Consider the following 25,827-nt stretch of genomic DNA (forward strand, 5'->3'; position numbering starts at 1 on the left):
TGTTTTGATTCTGAGGAAAAGAATGTGTGACCAAGATCACTCTGCCAAATCAAAGAGATTTCCTTCTCTTTGAATGAGTTAAATTCTACATAAATATGTTTTTCTCAGATCGGAAAGTGTTGTTTTTATAATAATGACTGAATATTGAAGTCTCAGGGCCTACATCAAAATATCGCAAAGTTGTTGTTGATAAAGAAAATGATGCATCGTTCATATCCTGTAGATCTGTATAAAAGTTTGGGGATTCTCTTGAATATGATCTTCAAACTTTTTCTTTTTAAAAAGCAGCTAACCAACCTACAGCCATATTAAGGTAGTGTGGAGTTTTTCCTCTTCTCTGAGTGGAATGGCAAATCAACGGTGTGTACTTGCTATGCATGTAGATGACAAAAAGCAGTGAACTGTGCTTGAATACTCACTTCTGTCAGCTTTAGTACAGCATGATGGCTGTGCTAGTTTCTAGGCTGCAGTTTGAATCTCCAGCAGAAAATTATTTACACGTCTCCATAACCAACACACTTGATCTTTGGCAATGTTTTCTCCTAGCAAGTAACTTGAAAATTTGTTTTACATTTTATCAAATAATAAAAAATTTAGAGAGTATGTTTCTAAATCTCTCAGGTGTAAACTCTACAGCGTTCTTGCTATTACTTTATCTTCTTGATCAACTACCTTGCAGTTACATCCAAAGATAAAATAAAGGTTAAAAATGCAGAGGGAGGAGAAATCAGAAGGACATTTGTTGTGCCAATTACATAAATTTACTATAGCAGTTATCAAATTGTCATCATTAGATTGTGATCTTTTATAGTATAGTTACTATGCTTTATTTCTGAACCCAGTATAATGTGTGACTCACAGTATATGCTCAATAAATGGCTGTGGATTTCTCCATATGTTTTTGGAATGTGCTAATATATAATGAATCTTTAATAATTTAGATTGAAAAAGTGGATACTTAACCAATATTCAACTCACTGACCAAAAATTATATTCTAATAGAGTCATAAATAGCCATTAACACTCACATAATATTTTATACTTGACAAAATGATTTTTCTATCTATTGGATCATTGAGCAAATAAATTACATAAATTCTAATTGACCAAAATACTGGACAGATGCTAAGTATACTACAGTGTAAATGTGTATAGGCTTAATCTCATAGTGGAAATGACTTGAATAGCAAGTGCTTTGAAAATATTTATGTCTTCTAAATATGAACCATATAATTTTTTTTTCTGTTTTAAAAACTACCTTGCCTCCTGTTTATACCCAGATAACACTTGTAGAATGTGGAAAATTACCCTGACAAAGCACCAGAGAACTTTCTAGATGAGACATTCAGGAACTGGTGCTGTATTACAAGGCCACAGAAGAGACAGAGCTATTAGATAGAAAATCTGTGAAATTAAGTTATAGGTCACCATTGCCCACCTTTCTTCTGTGTATTCACTCCTTCCTTTCTCTCCCACATTTTCAATGTTGCCTGCATTAAATAAGAAAGTAATGCTCTTTAGTTTAATTAGATCCCATTTGTCAATTTTGGCTTTTGTTGCCATTGCTTTTGGTGTTTTAGACATGAAGTCCTTGCCCATGCCTATGTCCTGAATGGTAATGCCTAGGTTTTCTTCCAGGGTTTTTATGGTTTGAGGTCTAACATTGAAGTCTTTAATCCATCTTGAATTAATTTTTGTATAAGATGTAAGGAAGGGATCCAGTTTCAGCTTTCTCCATATGGCTAGCCAGTTTTCCCAGCACCATTCATTAAATAGGGAATCCTTTCCCCATTGCTTGTTTTTCTCAGGTTTGTCAAAGATCAGATAGTTGTAGATATGCGGCGTTATTTCTGACGGCTCTGTTCTGTTCCATTGATCTTTATCTCTGTTTTGGTACCAGTACCATACTGTTTTGGTTACTGTAGCCTTGTAGTATAGTTTGAAGTCAGGTTAGCGTGATGCCTCCAGCTTTGTTCTTTTGGCTTAGGATTGACTTGGTGATGTGGGCTCTTTCTTGGTGCCATATGAACTTTAGTTTTTTTCCAATTCTGTGAAGAAAGTCATTGGTAGCTTGATGGGGATGGCATTGAATCTATAAATTACCTTGGGCAGTATGGCCATTTTCATGATATTGATTCTTCCTACCCATGAGCATGGAATCCAACAATGATAGACTGGATTAAGAAAATGTGGCACATATACACATGGAATACTACGCAGCCATAAAAAATGATGAGTTCATGTCCTTTGTAGGGATATGGATGAAACTGGAAATCATCATTCTCAGTAAACTATCGCAAGGACAAAAAACCAAACACCGCATGTTCTCACTCATAGATGGGAATTGAACAATGAGAACACATGGACACAGGAAGGGGAACATCACACTCTGGGGACTGTTGTGGGGTGGAGGGAGGGGGGAGGGATAGCATTAGGAGATATACCTAATGCTAAATGACGAGTTAATGGGTGCGGCACACCAGCATGTCACATGTATACATATGTAACTAACCTGCACATTGTGCACATGTACCCTAAAACTTAAAGTATAATAATAATAATAATAATAATAAGACAATAATGCTACTCTGAAAAGTCATCTCCATGCTCCCTATGCACTTACACTGTGTCAAATCCATGTTTCTCTGGATGAAATTTTTTCTTTTTGCTTGGCATATTAAGATGGCTTTGGGGAGAATTTATGGAGAACTTTATTCGTATAACATTATGGTTAATAGCACAGGCCTGGGGAATAAGTCTAGACCAAATTCTGACTCCATCTCTTAGTAGCAATGGCAGAAATTACTAATTTGCTGCCCTGGCTTCTATCTACAATCACCTTCTTCCTAGCCATCTTCCAATTAGGGGTGACCACGTGACACAGTTCTGGCCAATGACAAATAGGCAAAAGCCTGCTGGGTGAAACCCCTGAGGAAGCTAGGGGATTCAGCCAGTATGACCCTTATGTCTTCTTTCTCTTCACTTTTTCTTATATATTGTGTAGTGGTGAAGTCTTGGTTATTAGTGTACTCATCACCCGTCTTTCTTTATTTATTTTACCTGGAGTCCTGTGATTCCCGAAGATACAGCAGCTATCATGTAACTATGAGGAAAGTAGTACACTGTGCATGGGGGTGGGGACAGCAAAAGAAACAGCCTACCCGTCCTTGTCCAAATTACTTAGTAGGTAAAACAGACCTGAATTGCATATCTCCAATCCCCTTTTTTACTTTTTGAAGAATAACAGCCATTATTTGTTTATGCCCCTGAAGTTGGTTTTTCTGTTACTCACAGGTGAACACACTTCTAACTCTATGTCCTCAGTTTCCTCTTTTATTATTTGAAAATGTTAATAGTACCTACTTCATAGGGTTGTTGCAGGGATGAAATGAAAAGATGCAAGTGAGTGACTTAACAAAGTGCCTGGCTCAGAGTAAACACTCAGAGAGAGCTTGCCAACATCATTATTCCAACTTGAATATTTTCTTTATTATATTTAATGTTAGAAATTTAGGTTTTAATGTAGATCATATGCTACTCAGTGCACGTATAACATGATATACCTCTTTCATCTTCCAAGATTGTTTTCAGTGTTTTTAAGATAGTTTTGTTGAGGTATAATTGGCTACAGTAAACTGCAGATATTTAGATTAGTAAGTTTTGACATATGTATTACCCATGAAACAAACATAGGGCACAGTAGAACAAAATAGAATGTGACTAATTTTGCTTGGAGGAAGAGGGGTCAGAAAAAGTTTCACATCATGATCACAATAAAATTAATGACTATATCATCACCCCTGATGACTTCTTCATTCTCCTTTGTAATCCTTCCTTTCCGTCGCTCTCCATCCCCTCCTCCTTCTACACCATCACTCATATGCTTTTCTATTACTATAGATTAGTTTTTATTTTCTAGAGTTTTCTACAAATGGAATTATATAATGTGTACTTTTTTGGGGGAAGATAAGTCTGGCTTCTTTCACTCAACATAATTATTTTGAGATTCATCTATGTTGTTGCAGGTTTAATATTTTGCTTCTTTTAATTGCTGAATAAGATTCTACTGTGTGGATATACAAATATTTGTTTTTCCTCTAACGATGGAGAATTTTTAATATTTTATTACATGAAGTATCTGTCTTCCACAGCACTTTGTCCATAACTCTAGTGGAACATTTCCCATAGTGTAGTAAACAAAGTTGTTTTCATATATTCTGCATTAGACTTTGTGACTACCCTTCAAATTGGTGAACTGTGTCTTATTTATCCTTGCTCTTCCAGCCCCTAGCATAATGGCTTGGCTTTGAACTGGCACTCCATGTAAACAAACCTATAATGTGAGGCCAAAACATTCTGTTTCTCCTCTATTCTCACCATCATCACCACTTATTCATTCAAGTCAGGAACTTGAGAGATGTTTGTTTGCTCTTTTTTTTAGTCAATTTTGTTTAGGTATAAATTATATACAGTAAAACCCACATATTCTAAGTGTATAGGTCAATGACTTTGAGAAACATATACATTTGTAGAGCCACCAAACCAATTAAGATACAGAACATTTTCATCTCCCTAAAAAGTTCATTCTTACATCTTTGAAGTCAATATCTTGCACTAACGAGTTTTTCAGGCAACCACTGATCTGATTTTTATCAATATAAAGTGGTTTTGTCTGATTTAAACTTTTATATAAATTAACATTATTTAGTTTGTACTTGTTTATGTCCAATTTCTTTCATGTGGCACAATATCTGTGAGGTTCAACCATGTTGCATTTATTTGACTTTTAATTGGAGTGTCTAGTCCATTTACATTTAGTGTAATTGTTGAAATGTTGGCGTTAAGTGTACTGTCTTTATTTGATTTCATTCTGTCTTTCTATTTTTTTTTCTCTTTCTTTTTTCTGCCTTCTTATGAGCTGGTTGAATTTGTATGTGTGTGTTCCATTTTATTTTCTCTATTAGCTTCTTAGATAAACCTTTTATTATTGTGTTTTGGTGTTTACTCTAGAGCTAATAATATGTATCCTTAACATAGCTGAATCTATTGAAAGGCAGTATCTTATTTTTTTGTGTTTCCTACTTCCATAATAATATTTATTAATATAATTCTATTTACACCCTACCCTAAATTTATATTTTTGTTTAAAACCACTCAAATGACTGTCCATTTTTTTCTGGTACTAAATTTAAACTCCTAACATGGCTTATCAAATCCATTATGTTTTGGGCTCTGTTTACATCTCTAACCACATCTACTGTTTCTTCAACTCCAGGAATACAGGTACTAATTTTGTTTCATTTCTTCAAATGTATCTTGTTGTTTCAAACATCTGTGTCATATGTGTTGTTCCTTCTGTCTGGACTACTAATCCCCTTTTGCCATCTGACACTTCAATTACATTTTTTTTTTTTGACAGAGTCATACTCTGTTGCTCAGGCTGGAATGCAATGAATGATGTGATCTCAGCTCACTGTAACCTCTGTTTCCTGGGTTCAAGCAATTCTGAGTAGCTGGGACTACAGGCGCACATCACCATGCCTGGCTAATTTTTGTAGAGATGAAGTTTTACCATGTTAGCCAGACTGGTCTCAAACTCCCGACCTCAAATGATTCGCCTGCCTTGGCCTCTCAAAGCACTGGGATTACAGGCATGAGCCACTGCACCCGGCCTGATACTTCAATTACTTTTAATAATTTTTCTGAGGAATTGTTTGTGAAGTTTCTGATCCCTTTATCTGCAGACAGAATTAATCATTCTCTATTCAGGTCTACTTTTGTGCCTTACATACACTTTTATCAAATGCTTCTTACACACGGCTTCAAAGTTTGTTGGCCTCAACTCTTATCCCAGCTGTGGCTGTGGTGACAATTTCTATGAAAGTGCCGCCCAGTTTCATGGGGGAGCAACCTGACAGTGCCCTGCTTCAGGGTGGTGCAATTTACCCCTAGCTCCTCCTCCTCCTCCCACTCCACAAGGATTCCTTACTGGTAGTGAAGCAGTAAGGAATAAAACATCCCTGAGATTTTGCTCAGTATTCCATGCATGTGCAACCTAGAAATGATGGGGAGTTGATTTACTGGGGGACCACCCTTGATCAATAGGAGGCAACAGTAATGAATAAATACTTCATACTTTCTTTCTCTAAGAGGTTATTAGGGTGTCTTGTAAGTGTATATCCAGCCATCTGTATGGGTGACCAGTCAACTCAACATAGAATCTTTTATTGACATACCTTTCTTTCCTCCCTTCTCCCACATTCCCTCACTCTGGACCTTAAGTTACATTTTTTGTGTCTTAGGCTTTGTATTCTGGGGAACCCAGGGTAAGACAACGCTTTTATTATTACCTGAATGATGATGTATTGTAATTACTTAAATTTTTCTAGCTTCCCTCAGACCAGGAATTTTTCAAAAATATTAAAGCAGTAATATATTAAACCTCAAAATATAAAACTGGCAAAAGTAAAATTATTTGATTAAAATGGTTGTGGCAGCTGAGATATTAAAAAACAATGAAAAAATTTAGTAATATGTGAACTTCATGAGAGTTAGAAAATATGTCTTATTACTCTTGTACTCCTTAGAAACTAGCATAGTGGCTGGCTCCCAATGGGTAGTCAGTAATACTTGTGAAACTGAACTAATTGAACTGAGGGAAACTGTGGTATAGAAAATACACATAATTTTGTTTATGCCATAGTCACGGTGAGTAAATGAAGAACAAAATAAGAAATCAGAAATACAGTCTACTTCTTTTTTGGAAAACGTGAAGTTTGTTAGAAAAGACAACACAACTTTTTCTGCAAGCTCAAGTTTTTCATTCTTGACTTCGTATGTAATTTTTGAACTGATGTCCTGATTTCTGTTGAACGCCAGGAACGATAGATTAAAATGGAATTCAAAAAAACCTCCCTCATTCTTTAAACCGTCTATTAACAAAGGTGAAAAGCATGGAAAAGTTATCATTTATAATTGTTTTGTAGCCACAAATGTGAATTAGTTGAGCTAAATAGCCAAAGATAATTTCTAGAAAGTATGCCACCAAAAAATAAAAGAGCTTCTCTTAGGTACTGTGATTCTAATCAGTGTTGAAGAGTGTCATCATTTCTTTAAAGCAACAGACATTCCAAAGGATAGATTTGTTAAATTAGTTATTGTGAACAATGCTCTCTGGGCATTCGGAGGTGGGAAAAAAGGCCCAAATGAAAAAAAAAAAACAGTCATGCAATTTATCCTTTAGAAAATTCAACAAGTTTTGATCAATCGATAGATACGTTCATTCATTCACCCTTTATAATGATGTTGAGGTTGGTATATAGAATGCGTATATAAGAGTCTGTTTTCAACTTTTAGCCTATATATTTTTTTTGCCAGTTATATTTTTTAAGGCTTAGAACTTTTAAACTTTTGTGTAAAGCAAGCTAGTGACTGATTTCCATTTCCTTTATTGTAAAAATTGGGCTTATTTATGAGATTTGTGAACCAAATATAGGCCTAAAATACATACATTCAATCATTCAACATATATGTCAATAGCACCTATGGGTGCTAAGTGCTGAGGATTTAGTAGTGAATATAGTTTATAGATACTAGAGATGGAAAGGACACTAAGAGACATTATAGGATGGGCTGGTGAGGCATGTTTGCTGACTATTGAGACACAGACATGTAGAAAGGTTAAGTGGCTTGCCCAAGATCACAGAGTTTGTGAGCTAATTATTCCTCAGAATATATACGATTATTCTCAGATAGCACTTTCATTTGCACTAATACTTTCTTTAAGCATTATTGAGTGATGAACTATGGAGACAGCCAATTGCAAAAGGCAGCTGCCCAAATGAGAAAACACTAAAAAAGAAATTCGTCAGAGAAAGGAAAATTAGGGATTGACTGAGATGGAGCACAAAAAAATGTAGGATCATTTCAGTTCATCTGAAATTTTTCAGACTTGGATTCTTTTCCCTTGTGAGTTGCATATGATTTAAAAAATAAGAAATAAACTAATGTTGACTGAGAGTCTAACATGTGCCAGGCACTTTAATATACATTAACTCCTTAATACTCACAATTCTGTACAATATTGTATTGTGAAGTCTGAGTGGCTGTTTCTAGCCTGGTGATACAGTGTATGTGTCATTTCTTAGTGGCTTTTCATTGCCCAGGTTCTGATATGCAGCTTTCAGGTTCAGAAACTGGGTTATTATGTGGACACCTAGAGGTTAACAGACCCAGGCAAATTGATCCCTTCTGACCAAACTTAGAAGAGTCTGATTATAAACCAGAACATCAATTTAGATGTCTCTATGAGGAAATTAACTGCCAAGTAGACTGGAATACTCCTCAGCTTGTCAGCACATTTTATTCCCTGTGGGAGAGAAAGCTTGGGGAAATAAAATTAAGGATAGGAAGATCCCAAGAAAGTATAGAATTAGAAGAAAGTGAGTTGGATGTTTTTAAAAGTAAAATTGTCATGCGGTTATTGGAGCTCAGTGTGCCTTCTCCACCGTAGGAATATACTTGCCTGGCTAAGGAATCTGAATATCATTTTCAGCCAGACAGGTCCCTCCCTGTCAATATATCTGAGATTATGACTGGTTATGGACTCATTAGCTGCAGTCAAATGGAGCAAATTGGGAGGGCTTGAAACTTCATTCAAAACCAACCCTTTTGGGTGGGCTAAGCATCTGCAGAAGCTGGAAGGAGGAACAGAGAATCAGCATATGGAATAAGTATAGTAATTAAAACAAAGATTATAACAACAATAGTAATCTCTAATAGTGATTGAGGGTCTACTGTGTGTTAAGAACTGTGCTAAAAACTTTACATCAGTTACCTAACTTCTTTCTAACAACAATTATCTTAGACACTATTAATATTTCTATTTTGTAGATGAGAAAAGTGAAGTTTAGAAAAGTTAAAGTAATATTCTAAAATGTGGAAGTGTCTTAGCATAGGATATCCTAGGCTGGGTCATGGGCATCTCAAGGTTAATGAGTCCAAAGCTAAGCCCTTCATTTCCTCTTGAAACATGTTCTTCTTTCAGTCAGAAGCTTCTGAGTAATTCTGGATGTCTTCCTTCCTCTCTGCTTCCTTCTCCCTGACTCAGTTACTGACATCATCAAATCCTGTGAAATTTACAGTGGATCTTCCCCATTTCTTGGTCTCTGCTGTTACTGCCCTTGTCCATGTATGGAGATTACTCCCTCAGCAGCTAGCCCCTCTCTCTTGCAAAGTAGTCTATTGTTCAAATAATAATCTTTTTTTTGTTAAGGTAAAATTTTCATAATGTAAAATTTATCATGTTTACCATTTTAGAAGTGTACAATGAAGTGGCTTTCAGTACATTCACAATGTTTTGCGAGCATCACTGGTGTCTAATTGCAGGATATCTTTATCACCCCCAAAAGAAACCCTCATCCATTAAGCAGTCACACCCATGCCCATCCCCCAGCCCCTGGAAGCCACTAATCTATTTCTGTCTCTATGAATTCACCTATTCTGGACATTTCATTTAAATGGAATCATGTATTTCTGGCTTTTTGTGTCTGGCTTCTTTCACTTAGCATGTTTTCAAGGTTAACCCATGATGTTGATTCCTTTTTATGGCCAAATAATATTTCATTACATGGTTATTTAGCATTTTGTTTATCCATGCATCAGTTGATAGATATTTGGGTTGTTTCCACTTTTTGGTTCTTATGAAAAATGTTGCTATGAACATTTGTATACATGTCTTTGTTTGAATGCCTGTTTTCAACTCAGCAGAAGAATCTTTTAAAAATGAAAACTATGTTTTTTTTTCACTTAAAAACATGACCTCTCATTACAATTATATTGTAATTAAAATGCTTTCCCATGGCGCACAAGGGTTTGTACAATCTGCCTCTCTTTTCTCATTTAATCAGCTTTCCTCTTCCCTCAGTATATTCCAGCCATACTGGTCTCTGTTTAGTTTCCCCAATTTCCCAAGCCTTTACAGGATGTTCACATCTGCTGGTTCCTTGTCTGAAATACTTTTTCCAGTGCTTCGCAAGCTAGTTCATTTTTATCCTTCAAATCTCCAGATATAATGTTACTTTTCCAGAAAACTTTTCCCTGACTAAACTGGGTAATTCTGTGTTTCCTTCCTGATGCTTTTCTCACCTTGTAAGTACATGGTTTTGTCTGTGTGAACCATTTACAATCTGTTGCCGTCACAAGACTGTAAATCCCTTAAGGTCAGGAATTAAACTATAACTAATTTTCATCCCTACCATCTGCACCTATGCTTAGCACAATACTTGACATACAAGAGACACTCCATAAATGTTTGTTGAATAAATGAATAAAATGAGAAAGGTCACAGGTATTTTGAAAATGAGATAGAGTAATCCAATACATAGTGATAGAGGTGTACTAAGAAGAAAGAAGAGTGGGGCGGTGGAGAATTTTTAGTTTCATGAATATTTAAAGATCTAGGCAGCTGCATCATTAAATGATAGAGCAGGCCAATTGGTCTGAGATTTGTGGTTAACTTTTCTTTCTGTAGGAAGAAGCAGAGCTTGGCAAGAACAACATACAGTCCTAGTCTTAGTATTTTACTAGGCAGCTATCCAAGACTGGAACTCAAGAACAGAGAACAATGCCAATCTCAGTGTCTAGTTACCCAAACTGTATTGAAGAAGGGAATTTGGTCAAGGAGTCAAAGCAAAACCTCTGGAAATAAAATCAGAGCTTAGGGAAAAAAAGAACATGTTTAATTTGATATCAGTTCTGGAGATGTTGACTAGATTTCCTTAAATCTCATCTGTCTTCAATGAGGATTGTTTCCAGAAACCTGGCTGAGATTATAGCCATAGCTTTTGGGATGGGAAGGATGGAAGATATGGGAAACTAGACTGGACTTGACAAACCCTAAATTGTGTTATAGAAACACTAAAGAACTTAGACTCTTCAAATTATCAACCTCCTGTTTGTCTCTTAATTAACATTTTATCCTTATTTACTTTGACATGAATTGGCTGTGGTCAAATTATGTCATGTCTCTTTGTATCAATTTCTTCATCTACAAAGTGGGAGCTTTGGGCTGAATATGACCACCAAGGTCCTTTCCAGCTATGAAAATCTATGAGCCTCTATGCCACAGTTTCCAAGTTTCAAATTTTCACTCTAAACAATTGATGTTGGCTGTTTCTTGATGCTCTCATTAGTAAACAGTCTTCACAGATGTGAGATGTGTTATGTGTATTCTTTGAGTCCTTTTTAGCCCCTTTTAGACAGAATGGCATTTCTTGACATGGTTACTTGACTCGGGAAAACCGCATATTTGGGACCAATAGCTCTTAATCTGCAGTCTAGAGAGAGAGCTTCAGAAATAAAAGAAAAATTAATAATATTTAGTAGCAAAATTGCCTAAATTATTATTTAGTCTAGTGGTTGCTTAATGGTAAACACATTTTTAAAGATCATTAAATTTCACAAAGTTAAAAGATCATTAAATTTCATAAAGTTAACATCTAAAGTATTTTTTCACTGAAACTATTAGATCGATCCATTTTCTGAGGATTTTATTTTGATTCTTGTCTGAGCACAGAATTGAACTAGTTGAAGAGAAGGAAACTGGTCTCTAAATTAAAAGATTAGACTAAGTTCTCCTTAATCTCTGCTGTGTAATGAAACATAATAAAAATGAGACTTGGTCTGTCTAAAACTAGAGATGTGAGGAGACTTCAAAAAGTTCATGGAAAAATATTGTGCAGAATCTGGATTTTTTGAAAATAAATTTTTATTTGGAAAATGGAAATAAAATATTAAAATAAAAAGTATAAGGTTAATTTTTAAACATAAGCGCCATCAAATTCAAGACACTTGTGATGATACCAGCCATTTAGCCCATCCCTAAAAAATTGAGGGTTCTGGGAATTTAATTCAGTCAATGCAGTCTTTAGACTATTAACTGAAGAAAAATGGGTTTCTTTTACAGATTTTTTAAGACTAAGAAACAAAAAGAAGTTAGAAGGCGCCAAATCAGGACTGTAAGGTGGATGTCTAATGACTTCCGATTGAAACTCTTGCAAAATTGCCCTTGTTTCTTAAGAGGAATGAGAAGGTGCATTTTTATAGTGGCGAAAGACTATGGTGAAGCTTACCTGGGTGTTTTGTTTGTTTGTTTGTTTGTTTTTGCTAAAGCTTTGGCTTGCTTTCTCAAAAAGATTCTTATGATAAGTAGATGTTATTGTTCTTTGGTCCAACAAAGACTCAACAAGCAAAATGTCTTGAGCATCCCCCAAAACTGTTGCCATGACATTTCCTCTTGACCAGTACAGTTTTGCTTTGACTGAACCACTTACACCTGTTGGTAGCCATTACTGTAATTGTGCTTTGTCTTTAGAATCATAGCTAAGTTTCATCTCCTGTTACAATTCTTTGAAGAAATGCTTCAGGATCTCAGCTCCACTTATTTAAAATTTCCATTGAGAGCTCTGCTCTTTTCTGTGGCTGATCTGGCTGCAATAGTTTTGGCACCCATTGAGTGGAAAGTTTGCTCATCTATAATTTTTCAGACAGAATTGTGTAAGCTGAACCAATGCAGATGGCTATGGTGTTGGCTATTGTTCGTGCTGTTAATCGTTGGTTTTCTTCAATTAGGACATAATAAAGTTGAATTTTTTTCCTTGCAAATTGATGTGGATGGCCTCCTGCAACAGGTTTCATCTTCAGTATGTTCTTATCCCTTTTTAAAATGAGTTAACTCTTAAAATGAGTTATCCATTTGTAAACCGCTGATTTCTTTGGGCCATTATTTCTATAAACTTTTCAAAAAACATGAATGATTTCATTATTCTTTCATCCAAACTTTACCATAAATTTAATGTTTGTTCTTGCTTCAATTTTAGTAGAATTCATGTTGCTCTGATAGGGGGTATTTTCAAAGTGATGTCTTAGTTTCTCAAACTAGATCCTCTTCAGACATTTTTATAACAAGTTAGTATGAGTTTATTTTGGTGCAAAGTTTTTAAAAATCCATGCATGGTTCTTTTTTTCATAATACACACTTTCCATGAACCTTCTGAAGACCCTTCATATAATAACCAGATTCCTAGGTAGGAGTTAGACATTTTCGAGGACTGATTAAGGAGCATTGGAACAAGACAGAGCTAGTCTTTGATTTTAATTAGAAGTTTGTGGCAAGACTTAGAAGTTTCAAAGTTTTACAAAGTATAAAATGGTTGAGTAACATAGAATGTCGGCTCTAGGTGTCCTTAACATGTTACACTGGAAATGTAAAAATTAAAGAAAAATGCAATTAAAATTTAAAAATAGGTTTAAAGATACCACTTTTAAAAATTTTGAATTTGAACAGTCTTATGAAGAATAAAAATACAAACTAAGGAGAAGAACTTTCAAAAAAAGAATGGGCTGGGCACCTTGGCTCGGAGTTGTAACCCCAGCACTTTGGGAAGCTGAGGTGGGAGGATCACTTGAACCCAGGAGTTCAAGACCATCTTGGGTAACATAGGGAGACCCCATCTGGGCAAAAAAATTAGCTTGGTGTGGTGGCATATACCCATCGTCCCACCTACTTGGGAGGTTGAGTTGGGAGGAGTCACTTGAGCCCAGGAGGTTGAGGTTTCAGTGAGCCATGCTTGCACTGCTGCAATCCAGCAGCCTGGGTGACAGAACAAGACCCTGTCTCAAAGAAAAAATAAAAAAAAAGAAAAAAGAATGGTTAATTAACTAATAAATATAGAAGAAATAGTAAAGGTAGAAAATCACCATTTTGCAATCATTATAACATGATTTATTCAGAATAATCAATAAGCTAAAGGTTTGAAGAGGAACAGGATATTTATATATCATCAAAGTATCTCCCTGCAGGTTACTTATTAATTACAGAATGAAAAGTGGAGAAGCCTGACCAATGCCACCTTACTGAATAGTCAAAGTTAACATCACCAATGATGAGATAAATTGAGATATGATTCCTGACATGTTATACTGAGAAATGTACAACATTGTTTATGCAGTATGCCTGCTGAAAAAGCATAATCTGAATCTAACCAAGTGGAAACATCAGACGGAACCAAAGGGACATTCTTTAAAATAATCCCTTGGTGATCTAGAACTAGAAATACCATTTGACCCAGCAATCCCATTACTGGGTATATACCCAAAGGATTATAAGTCATTCTTCTATAAAGACACATGAACACATATGTTTATTGTGGCACTATTCACAATAGCAAAGACTTGTAACCAACCCAAATGTCCAACAATGATAGACTGGATAAAGGAAATGTGGCACATATACACCATGGAATACTATGCAGCCATAAAAAAAGAATAAGATCATGTCCTTTGCAGGGACATGGATGAAACTGGAAACCATCATTCTCAGCAAACTATCAAAAGAACAGAAAACCAAACACTGCATGTTCTCACTCATAAGTGGGAGTTGAACAATGAAGACACATGGACACAAGGAGGGGGACATCACACACCGGGACCTGTTGGAGGGTGGCGGGCTAGGGGAGGGATAGCATTAGGAGAAACACCTAATGTAGATGACAGGTTGATGGGTGCCACAGACCACCGTGGCACGTGTATACCTATGTAACAAAACTGCACATGTACCCCAGAACTTAAAGTATATAAAAAAAATCCCTTGGTACTTCTGAATAATTTCGATGTCACAAAAAACAAAATGTGAAGTGTCCCAGATGAAGGAGATTAACAGACATGCCAACTACATGTAATGTGTGATCTTGAATCTGGATCAGAGAAAAAAATTCTCTAAAGGACATTATTGGGACAATTAGAGGAAAATGAATATAGGCTGTATATTAGATAAGAGTATTGCATAAATGTTAAATTCCTGGATTTGATAAATGTACCGTGGTTATTTATGAGAACATTCTTTATTGGGAAATGAACACTAAGTATTTAGGGATAAAGGGACGTAATTCTGCAAGTAACTCTTAAATGGTTCAGCAAAAGCATTTTTGTGTGTGTGTGTGTGTGTGTGCACATGCACACAGAAAGAGAAATCAAAAGTGGCAAAATGATAACAATTGAGGAATATGGTTAAAGAATATACAACAGTTCTTTGTTTCATTCTTCTGTCTTAGTCTGTTTTGTGCTGTTGTAACAGAATACCACAGATTGGGTAATTTATAATAAACAGAAACATAGTGGCTTATAGTTCTAAAGGTTGGGAAGTCTAGGATCGAGAGGCTGCATTTGGTGAGGACTTTCTTGCTGCGTCATAATGGCAGAAGGCATCACATGGTGGAAGGGCAGAGAGAGGGGGAGAAAATAAGCAACAAATCGGGCCAAACTCATCCTTTTATAAGCAACCGACTCCCTTGATAACAGCATTAATTCATTCATAATGGCAGAGCCCTCATGGCCTAATCACCTCTTAAAGATCTCACTTCTTAATATAGTTACAATGGCAATTAAATTTCACCATAAGTTTGAGAGGGGAAAACTTTCAAACCATAGCATTTTCCAACTCTTCTGTAAGTTTGAAATTATTTCAATATAAAAAGTCTTTATAAAGGGTGAATATTAATCACCTGCCTGAGCAAAGATGTTATCTTTGGCTAGAGTCACTCATCACAGAATAGAAAGCATTTGACATTGCCAAAATGAAGCGTGGATCCCATGAGACAACTGATTGCAGAGCTGGAAGATGAACTTGCAGTATTATTTGTCAGTATAATTTAGCAAACAAGGTTGGGCTTCTTAGAACTCTCCCAGATGATTGCTACCTTATATGGATAATTCATTTTATAAACATTAAAGAAGTTCCAATTATATACATATATATGTGTATATATATGTGTGTATATATGTGTATATATATGTGTGTATATATGTGTATATATATAGAGAGAGAGAGAGAGAGGAACATTTCTGACCTCACTGGAATTACAGTGATGAGAATCTGATACAGAGAACAGTCTCTGACAGTTGTGAGGGGCAACAGCTACATAACAAAATGCCAGGATAATGCAGCAGTGAAAGAAAACATGGAGAAAAACTTAGCAGAGAATACAACAATTCAGATATTTTTGCGGGATGGTTTGGTGGCGAGGAATGACAATGAGGCACACAAGTTTTCCACTTGATTGAGGTGGAGGAATGGAGTGAGAGAGTACTCCAGGCAAAGGGAGCAGAGGCAGTTGACATAAGAGCTAGGGGTGCCTTGGGACTTTTAAGCAATTTAGTATTGTAGAAGGGAAATAAAGCTTTTTGATGTTCAGTTTGTAACAACACAAAAGAAATTAGTTGTCAGTTAAGTTATGAGTATTTATAAGACATTAAAATAGTATGAAATAATTAACACTAGAAAACATACAATACTAACTGATCCCTTGAAAAAGTGTTTTTATTGTGTATGCATGGCATCTTATTAAACATGGAATTCCTCCTTTGACCTTTGTACCTTTTGCAGTAATTGTCAAACTTGAATAATATATAGACTCTTTTTTTAATTTTATTTATTTATTTTTATTTATTATTATTATACTTTAGGTATATCTCCCAATGCTATCCCTCCCCCCTCCTCCCACCCCACAACAGTCCCCAGAGTGTGATGTTCCCCTTCCTGTGTCCATGTGGTCTCATTGTTCAATTCCCACCTATGAGTGATAATATGCGGTGTTTGTTTTTTGTTCTTGCAATAGTTTACTGAGAATGATGATTTCCAATTTCATCCATGTCCCTACAAAGGACATGAACTCATCATTTTTTATGGCTGCATAGTATTCCATGGTGTATATGTGCCACATTTTCTTAATCCAGCCTATCATTGTTGGACATTTGGGTTGGTTCCAAGTCATTGCTATTGTGAATAATGCCACAATAAACATACGTGTGCATGTGTCTTTATAGCACCATGATTTACAGTCCTTTGGGTATATACCCAGTAATGGGATTGCTGGGTCAAATGGTATTTCTAGTTCTAGATCCCCGATGAATCGCCATACTGACTTCCACAATGGTTGAACTAGTTTACAGTCCCACCAACAGTGTAAAAGTGTTCCTATTTCTCCACATCCTCTCCAGCACCTGTTGTTTCCTGATTTTTTAATGATTGCCATTCTAACTGGTGTGAGATGGTATCTCATTGTGGTTTTGATTTGCATTTCTCTGATGGCCAGTGATGGTGAGCATTTTTTCATGTGTTTTTTGGCTGCATAAATGTCTTCTTTTGAGAAGTGTCTGTTCATCTCCTTCGCCTACTTTTTGATGGGGTTATTTGTTTTTCTCTTGTAAATTTGTTTGAGTTCATTGTAGATTCTGGATATTAGCCCTTTGTCAGATGAGTAGGTTGCGAAAATTTTCTCCCATTTTGTAGGTTGCCTGTTCACTCTGATGGTAGTTTCTTTTGCTGTGCAGAAGCTCTTGAGTTTAATTAGATCTCATTTGTCAATTTTGGCTTTTGTTGCCATTGCTTTTGGTGTTTTAGACATGAAGTCCTTGCCCATGCCTATGTCCTGAATGGTAATGCCTAGGTTTTCTTCTAGGGTTTTTATGGTTTGAGGTCTAACGTTTAAGTCTTTAATCCATCTTGAATTGATTTTTGTATAAGGTGTAAGGAAGGGATCCAGTTTCAGCTTTCTACATATGGCTAGCCAGTTTTCCCAGCACCATTTATTAAATAGGGAATCCTTTCCCCATTGCTTGTTTTTCTCAGGTTTGTCAAAGATCAGATAGTTGTAGATATGCGGTGTTATTTCTGAGGGCTCTGTTCTGTTCCATTGATCTATATCTCTGTTTTGGTACCAGTACCATGCTGTTTTGGTTACTGTAGCCTTGTAGTATAGTTTGAAGTCAGGTAGCATGATGCCTGCAGCTTTGTTCTTTTGGCTTAGGATTGACTTGGTGATGCGGGCTCTTTTTTGGTGCCATATGAACTTTAAAGTAGTTTTTTCCAATTCTGTGAAGAAAGTCATTGGTAGCTTGATGGGGATGACATTGAATCTATAAATTGCCTTGGGCAGTATGGCCATTTTCATGATATTGATTCTTCCTGCCCATGAGCATGGAATGTTCTTCCATTTGTTTGTATGCTCTTTTATTTCCTTGAGCAGTGGTTTGTAGTTCTCCTTGAAGAGGTCTTCATGTCCCTTGTAAGTTGGATTCCTAGGTATTTTATTCTCTTTGAAGCAATTGTGAATGGGAGTTCACTCATGATTTGGCTCTCTGTTTGTCTTTTATTGGTGTATAAGAATGCTTGTGATTTTTGTACATTGATTTTATATCCTGAGACTTTGCTGAAGTTGCTTATCAGCTTAAGGAGATTTTGGGCTGAGACAATGGGGTTTTCTAGATATACAATCATGTCGTCTGCAAACAGGGACAATTTGACTTCCTCTTTTCCTAATTGAATACCCATTATTTCCTTCTCCTGCCTAATTGCCCTGGCTAGAACTTCCAACACTATGTTGAATAGGAGTGGTGAGAGAGGGCATCCCTGTCTTGTGCCAGTTTTCAAAGGGAATGCTTCCAGTTTTTGCCCATTCAGTATGATATTGGCTGTGGGTTTGTCATAGATAGCTCTTATTATTTTGAGATACATCCCATCAATACCTAATTTATTGAGAGTTTTTAGCATGAAGGGCTGTTGAATTTTGTCAAAGGCTTTTTCTGCATCTATTGAGATAATCATATGGTTTTTGTCTTTGGTTCTGTTTATATGCTGCATTACATTTATTGATTTGCATATATTGAACCAGCCTTGCATCCCAGGGATGAAGCCCACTTGATCATGGCGGATAAGCTTTTTGATGTGCTGCTGGATTTGGTTTGCCAGTATTTTATGGAGGATATTTGCATCAATGTTCATCAAGTATACTGGTCTAAAATGCTCTTTTTTGGTTGTGTCTCTGCCTGGCTTTGGTATCAGGAGGATGCTGGCCTCATAAAATGAGTTAGGGAGGATTCCCTCTTTTTCTATTGATTGGAATAGTTTCAGAAGGAATGGTACCAGTTCCTCCTTGTACCTCTGGTAGAATTCGGCTGTGAATCCATCTGGTCCTGGACTCTTTTTGGTTGGTAAGCTATTGATTATTGCCACAATTTCAGCTCCTGTTATTGATCTATTCAGAGATTCAACTTCTTCCTGGTTTAGTCTTGGGAGGGTGTATGTGTCGAGGAATTTATCCATTTCTTCTAGATTTTCTAGTTTATTTGCATAGAGGTGTTTGTAATATTCTCTGATGGTAGTTTGTATTTCTGTGGGATCGGTGGTGATATCCCCTTTATCATTTTTTATTGCGTCTATTTGATTCTTCTCTCTTTTTTTCTTTATTAGTCTTGCTAGCGGTCTATCAATTTTGTTGATCCTTTCAAAAAACCAGCTCCTGGATTCATTTATTTTTTGAAGGGTTTTTTGTGTCTCTATTTCCTTCAGTTCTGCTCTGATTTTAGTTATTTCTTGCCTTCTGCTAGCTTTTGAATGTGTTTGCTCTTGCTTTTCTAGTTCTTTTAATTGTGATGTTAGGGTGTCAATTTTGGATCTTTCCTGCTTTCTCTTGTGGGCATTTAGTGCTATAAATTTCCCTCTACACACAGCTTTGAATGCATCCCAGAGTTTCTGGTATGTTGTGTCTTGGTTCTCGTTGGTTTCAAAGAACATCTTTATTTCTGCCTTCATTTCATTATGTACCCAGTAGTCATTCAGGAGCAGGTTGTTCAGTTTCCATGTAGTTGAGCGGTTTTGAGTGAGATTCTTAATCCTGAGTTCTAGCTTGATTGCACTGTGATCTGAGAGATAGTTTGTTATAATTTCTGTTCTTTTACATTTGCTGAGGAGAGCTTTACTTCCAACTATGTGGTCAATTTTGGAATAGGTGTGGTGTGGTGTTGAAAAAAATGTATATTCTGTTGATTTGGGGTGGAGAGTTCTGTAGATGTCTATTAGGTCTGCTTGGTGCAGAGCTGAGTTCAATTCCTGGGTATCCTTGTTGACTTTCTGTCTCGTTGATCTGTCTAATGTTGACAGTGGGGTGTTAAATTCTCCCATTATTAATGTGTGGGAGTCTAAGTCTCTCTGTAGGTCACTCAGGACTTGCTTTATGAATCTGGGTGCTCCTGTATTGGGTGCATATGTATTTAGGATAGTTAGCTCTTCTTGTTGAATTGATCCCTTGACTGTTATGTAATGGCCTTCTTTGTCTCTTTTGATCTTTGTTGGTTTAAAGTTTATTTTATCAGAGACTAGGATTGCAACCCCTGCCTTTTTTTGTTTTCCATTTGCTTGGTAGATCTTCCTCCATCCTTTTATTTTGAGCCTATGTGTGTCTCTGCACGTGAGATGGGTTTCCTGAATATAGCACAGTGATGGGTCATGACTCTTTATCCAATTTGCCAGTCTGTGTCTTTTAATTGGAGCATTTAGTCCATTTACATTTAAAGTTAATACTGTTATGTGTGAATTAGATCCTGTCATTATGATGTTAGCTGGTTATTTTGCTCGTTAGTTGATGCAGTCTCTTCCTAGTCTCGATGGTCTTTACATTTTGGCATGATTTTGCAGCGGCTGGTACCGGTTGTGCTTTTCCATGTTTAGTGCTTCCTTCAGGAGCTCTTTTAGGGCAGGCCTGGTGGTGACAAAATCTCTCAGCATTTGCTTGTCTGTAAAGTATTTTATTTCTCCTTCACTTATGAAGCTTAGTTTGGTTGGATATGCAATTCTGGGTTGAAAATTCTTTTCTTTAAGAATGTTGAATATTGGCCCCCTCTCTCTTCTGGCTTGTAGAGTTTCTGCCGACAGATCTGCTGTTAGTCTGATGGGCTTCCCTTTGAGGGTAACCTGACCTTTCTCTCTGGCTGCCCTTAACATTTTTTCCTTCATTTCAACTTTGGTGAATCTGACAATTATGTGTCTTGGAGTTGCTCTTCTCAAGGAGTATCTTTGTGGCGTTCTCTGTATTTCCTGAATCTGAATGTTGGCCTGCCTTGCTAGATTGGGGAAGTTCTCCTGGATAATATCCTGCAGAGTGTTTTCCAACTTGGTTCCATTCTCCCCGTCACTTTCAGGTACACCAATCAGACGTAGATTTGGTCTTTTCACATAGTCCCATATTTCTTGGAGGCTTTGCTCTTTTCTTTTCATTCTTTTTTCTCTAAACTTCCCTTCTCACTTCATTTCATTCATTTCATCTTCCATTGCTGATACCCTTTCTTCCATTTGATCGCATCGGCTTCTGAGGCTTCTGCATTCTTCATGTAGTTCTCGAGCCTTGGTTTTCAGCTCCATTGGCTCCTTTAAGCACTTCTCTGTATTGGTTATTCTAGTTATACATTCTTCTAAATTTTTTTCAAAGTTTTCAACTTCTTTGCCTTTGGTTCGAATATCCTCCCGTAGCTCGGAGTAATTTGATCGTCTGAAGCCTTCTTCTCTCAGCTTGTCAAAGTCATTCTCCGTCCAGCTTTGTTCCGTTGCTGAGGAACTGCGTTCCTTTGGAGGAGGAGAGGTGCTCTGCTTTTTAGAGTTTCCAGTTTTTCTGCTCTGTTTTTTCCCCATCTTTGTGGTTTTATCTACTTTTGGTCTTTGATGATGGTGATGTACAGATGGGTTTTTGGTGTGGATATCCTTTCTGTTTGTTAGTTTTCCTTCTAACAGACAGGACCCTCAGCTGCAGGTCTGTTGGAGTACCCGGCCGTGTGAGGTGTGAGTCTGCTCCCGCTGGGGGGTGCCTCCCAGTTAGGCTGCTCGGGGGTCAGGAGTCAGGGACCCACTTGAGGAGGCAGTCTGCCCGTTCTCAGATCTCCAGCTGTGTGCTGGGAGAACCACTGCTGTCTTCAAAGCTGTCAGACAGGGACATTTAAGTCTGCAGAGGTTACTGCTGTCTTTTTGTTTGTCTGTGCCCTGCCCCCAGAGGTGGAGCCTATAGAGGCAGGCAGGCCTCCTTGAGCTGTGGTGGGCTCCACCCAGTTGGAGCTTCCTGGCTGCTTTGTTTACCTAAGCAAGCCTGGGCAATGGCGGGCACCCCTCCCCCAGCCTCGCTGCCGCCTTGCAGTTTGATCTCAGACTGCTGTGCTAGCAATCAGTGAGACTCCATGGGCACAGGACTCTCTGAGCCAGGTGCGGGATATAATCTCCTGGTGCGCCATTTTTTAAGCCCGTCGGAAAAGCGCAGTATTCAGGTGGGAGTGACCCGATTTTCCAGGTGCCGTCTGTCACCCCTTTCTTTGACCAGGAAAGGGAACTCCCTGGCCCCTTGCACTTCCCGAGTGAGGCAATGCCTCGCCCTTCTTCAGCTCACGCACGGTGTGCGCACCCACTGACCTGCGCCCACTGTCTGGCACTCCCTAGTGAGATGAACCTGGTACCTCAGATGGAAATGCAGAAATCACCCGTCTTCTGCGTCGCTCACGCTGGGAGCTGTAGACTGGAGCTGTTCCTATTCGGCCATCTTGGCTCCTCCCCCATATATAGACTTTTTTAAGGAAAGAAATTCCTATAATTCCCAAGAGTCACATGTTCAGATAACTAGTGGTTGACAGATCTTAGTTTGAGAAATACTGAGTTGAAGAATGGAAGGAAGTTTTAGTTTATAAAAAAATTATTTAATTCCAAATTACAACTATAAAAGAGATATGTTGTTTTCAGTCAGCAAAATTATTCTGGATTATTGAAATAAAAACAAAATAATCAAAAGGTGAATACAAAACAATAAAACACTTTGTAATCTTTGAGACAAAAGCTTAATCTTAAATATGTAAGCTTTACATAACTTTGTAAGTAATACATTCAGACACCAATCAGTACATGGAAAAGGGCCTGAATAAAGAGTTTACAAAAGATGAAATAAAACCTGTAAGCATTTAAAATGTCCACCTTCAATAATAACTACAAAAAAGCAATTTAAAATGAGAGACTACCTTTTTGACCCATAAAATTAGTAGATATTTAAAAAATGATAACATGTTGATGGGAGTTTTTAATAATAGAAAAAATCACAAACAATCTCAATATCCAACAGTATGGCAATAATTAATTAAAATATTCATTTATATAGTATGACATTACTTGGACATTAAAATATTTTTGAAGAACTTAATATAAATGCTTATGCTATCATATTAAATGCAAAAAAAGCAATGAACAAAAAATATAAATTCAACCTTGTCAAAATATATGTAGAAGATCTAGGCAACTATACTATGGTTATGAAAGTCATTAACATATTAATGGTAGAAGCTGGGTGAAGGGTACATGGTAACTCTCTGTACTATTTCTGCAGCTTTTCTGTAAGTCTGAAATTATTTCAAAATGAAAAGATAAAAAACATACATAGAAAATAATGCTGCAAGGAAAAATACCAAAATTTTAGCAGTGGTTTCTATGTGGTAAAATTGAATAGCTTTTCCCCTTAGTTTGGAAAAAGGCTTTTCTTTAACTTAAATTTTTATAGAGTGATATGCCATATAATTTTAAATGCCATATAATGCCATTTAAAAAACCCCTCCCCCTAAAACTAAAACAGAAACAAAATGCTAAACTCAAAACAAAAATGTCATCCACCACCATTTGGTAATCAGTGTGGCAGCAAAACATAAAACATAAATGTAAATGCTAAATGGTGCATGTGGATGGAAGATAAGATAGAATATCAACTGGTTAGGGATGCATTTTACAGGTGGAATGTGAAGTGTGAAAGTAGATAAAAGATAAATATAAGGACTGAAATAGATTTAGGAAGCTGTGGCACTAAGAATTTCATTTCAGTAAAAAGAGGAGAAAGGCTGCTTCTCCAAAGACAGAAAATATCTGCAGTATTTTATGTGTAGAAGAGAATTGGGCTAATTCTCTGAGTTTTTGAAGAGAGTAAATTACAGAAAGTTATGAGAGCATTCCCAAAAGGTTAGTTGTTAATGAATAAAAATAATTTACTTTAGATAACTATCTTCATACTTGTTTTTATCACAGACTCTTTTCTAAGCAACTCAAGTTTGCAGTGATTCAGGCCTACTTCTGAAGAGACAGCCTTTTATCTCAATGAATGACACAGGTAATCACCTACTTGAATTAAGTTCCTCTTGATGTGGACTTTTGTGCCAAATATGCTTTTTTATTTAATATTAAATAAGGACAAATAGAAAAATGAGTATATACTATGTTGTCACTGGAAGCTGCACCTGGAAAACTACAGCATGTTAGACCTTGTGGTTCTCTGTCTTTGCCTATCTCAAGATTCTGAGACGCATGAAATCTTTCTTTCTATACCTGGATGCCCAATAGCAGTGATTCTTGGGAACATGGCAAGCTGGGGGTATGTGGTTTGTAAAGGAACATCCGCAGGTACACTTACGTCAATTCTGAAACTGTTCCCTTTCTCCAGCGTTGCCCCCTCTCCCGAAGAGTTATTGGTAGTCCAAAGCAGTGTGTATACGGAAATTTATAGCACTAAATGCCCACAAGAGAAAGCAGGAAAGATCCAAAATTGACACCCTAACATCACAATTAAAAGAACTAGAAAAGCAAGAGCAAACACATTCAAAAGCTAGCAGAAGGCAAGAAATAACTAAAATCAGAGCAGAATTGAAGGAAACAGAGACACAAAAAACCCTTCAAAAAATTAATGAAGCCAGGAGCTGGTTTTTTGAAAGGATCAACAAAATTGATAGACCGCTAGCAAGACTAATAAAGAAGAAAAGAGAGAAGAATCAAATAGACGCAATAAAAAATGATAAAGGGGATATCACCATCGATCCCACAGAAATACAGACTACCATCAGAGAATACTACAAACACCTCTATGCAAATAAACTAGAAAATCTAGAAGAAATGGATAGATTCCTCGACACATACACCCTCCCAAGACTAAACCAGGAAGAAGTTGACTCTCTGAATAAACCAATAACAGGCTCTGAAATTGTGGCAATAATCAATAGCTTACCAACCAAAAAGAGTCCAGGACCAGATGGATTCACAGCCGAATTCTACCAGAGGTACAAGGAGGAACTGGTACCATTCCTTCTAAAACTATTCCAATCAATAGAAAAAGAGGGAATCCTCCCTAACTCACTTTATGAGGCCAGCATCATCCTGATACCAAAGCCGGGCAGAGACACAACCAAAAAAGAGCATTTTAGACCAGTATCCTTGATGAACATTGATGCAAATATCCTCCATAAAATACTGGCAAACCAAATCCAGCAGCACATCAAAAAGCTTATCCGCCATGATCAAGTGGGCTTCATCCCTGGGATGCAAGGCTGGTTCAATATATGCAAATCAATAAATGTAATGCAGCATATAAACAGAACCAAAGACAAAAACCATATGATTATCTCAATAGATGCAGAAAAAGCCTTTGACAAAATTCAACAGCCCTTCATGCTAAAAACTCTCAATAAATTAGGTATTGATGGGATGTATCTCAAAATAATAAGAGCTATCTATGACAAACCCACAGCCAATATCATACTGAATGGGCAAAAACTGGAAGCATTCCCTTTGAAAACTGGCACAAGACAGAGATGCCCTCTCTCACCACTCCTATTCGACATAGTGTTGGAAGTTCTAGCCAGGGCAATTAGGCAGGAGAAGGAAATAATGGGTATTCAATTAGGAAAAGAGGAAGTCAAATTGTCCCTGTTTGCAGACGACATGATTGTATATCTAGAAAACCCCATTGTCTCAGCCCAAAATCTCCTTAAGCTGATAAGCAACTTCAGCAAAGTCTCAGGATATAAAATCAATGTACAAAAATCACAAGCATTCTTATACACCAATAAAAGACAAACAGAGAGCCAAATCATGAGTGAACTCCCATTCACAATTGCTTCAAAGAGAATAAAATACCTAGGAATCCAACTTACAAG

The 25,827-nt window shown here is 36.9% G+C and overlaps 1 protein-coding gene across 7 annotated transcripts in view; it reads left to right on the top strand.

Annotated features, from left to right (window-relative positions):
- SLC44A5 (solute carrier family 44 member 5) overlaps positions 1-25,827 on the top strand; it is a 443,676-nt gene that overhangs the window by 63,537 nt on the left and 354,312 nt on the right. For 3 of the 7 annotated variants that reach the window (XM_002810696.4, XM_002810695.4, XM_054532997.2), the window contains exon 2: positions 23,930-24,011. The exons of the other annotated variants lie outside the window; for them this stretch is intronic. In XM_002810696.4, the coding sequence (XP_002810742.2) occupies positions 23,999-24,011 (13 nt within the window). In that variant the 5' untranslated portion in view covers positions 23,930-23,998. The remainder of the gene's footprint in view (positions 1-23,929; positions 24,012-25,827) is intronic. 7 annotated transcript variants of the gene reach the window in all.

This window comes from Pongo abelii, chromosome 1 (assembly GCF_028885655.2).
Source record: "Pongo abelii isolate AG06213 chromosome 1, NHGRI_mPonAbe1-v2.0_pri, whole genome shotgun sequence".
Lineage (NCBI taxonomy): Eukaryota > Metazoa > Chordata > Mammalia > Primates > Hominidae > Pongo > Pongo abelii.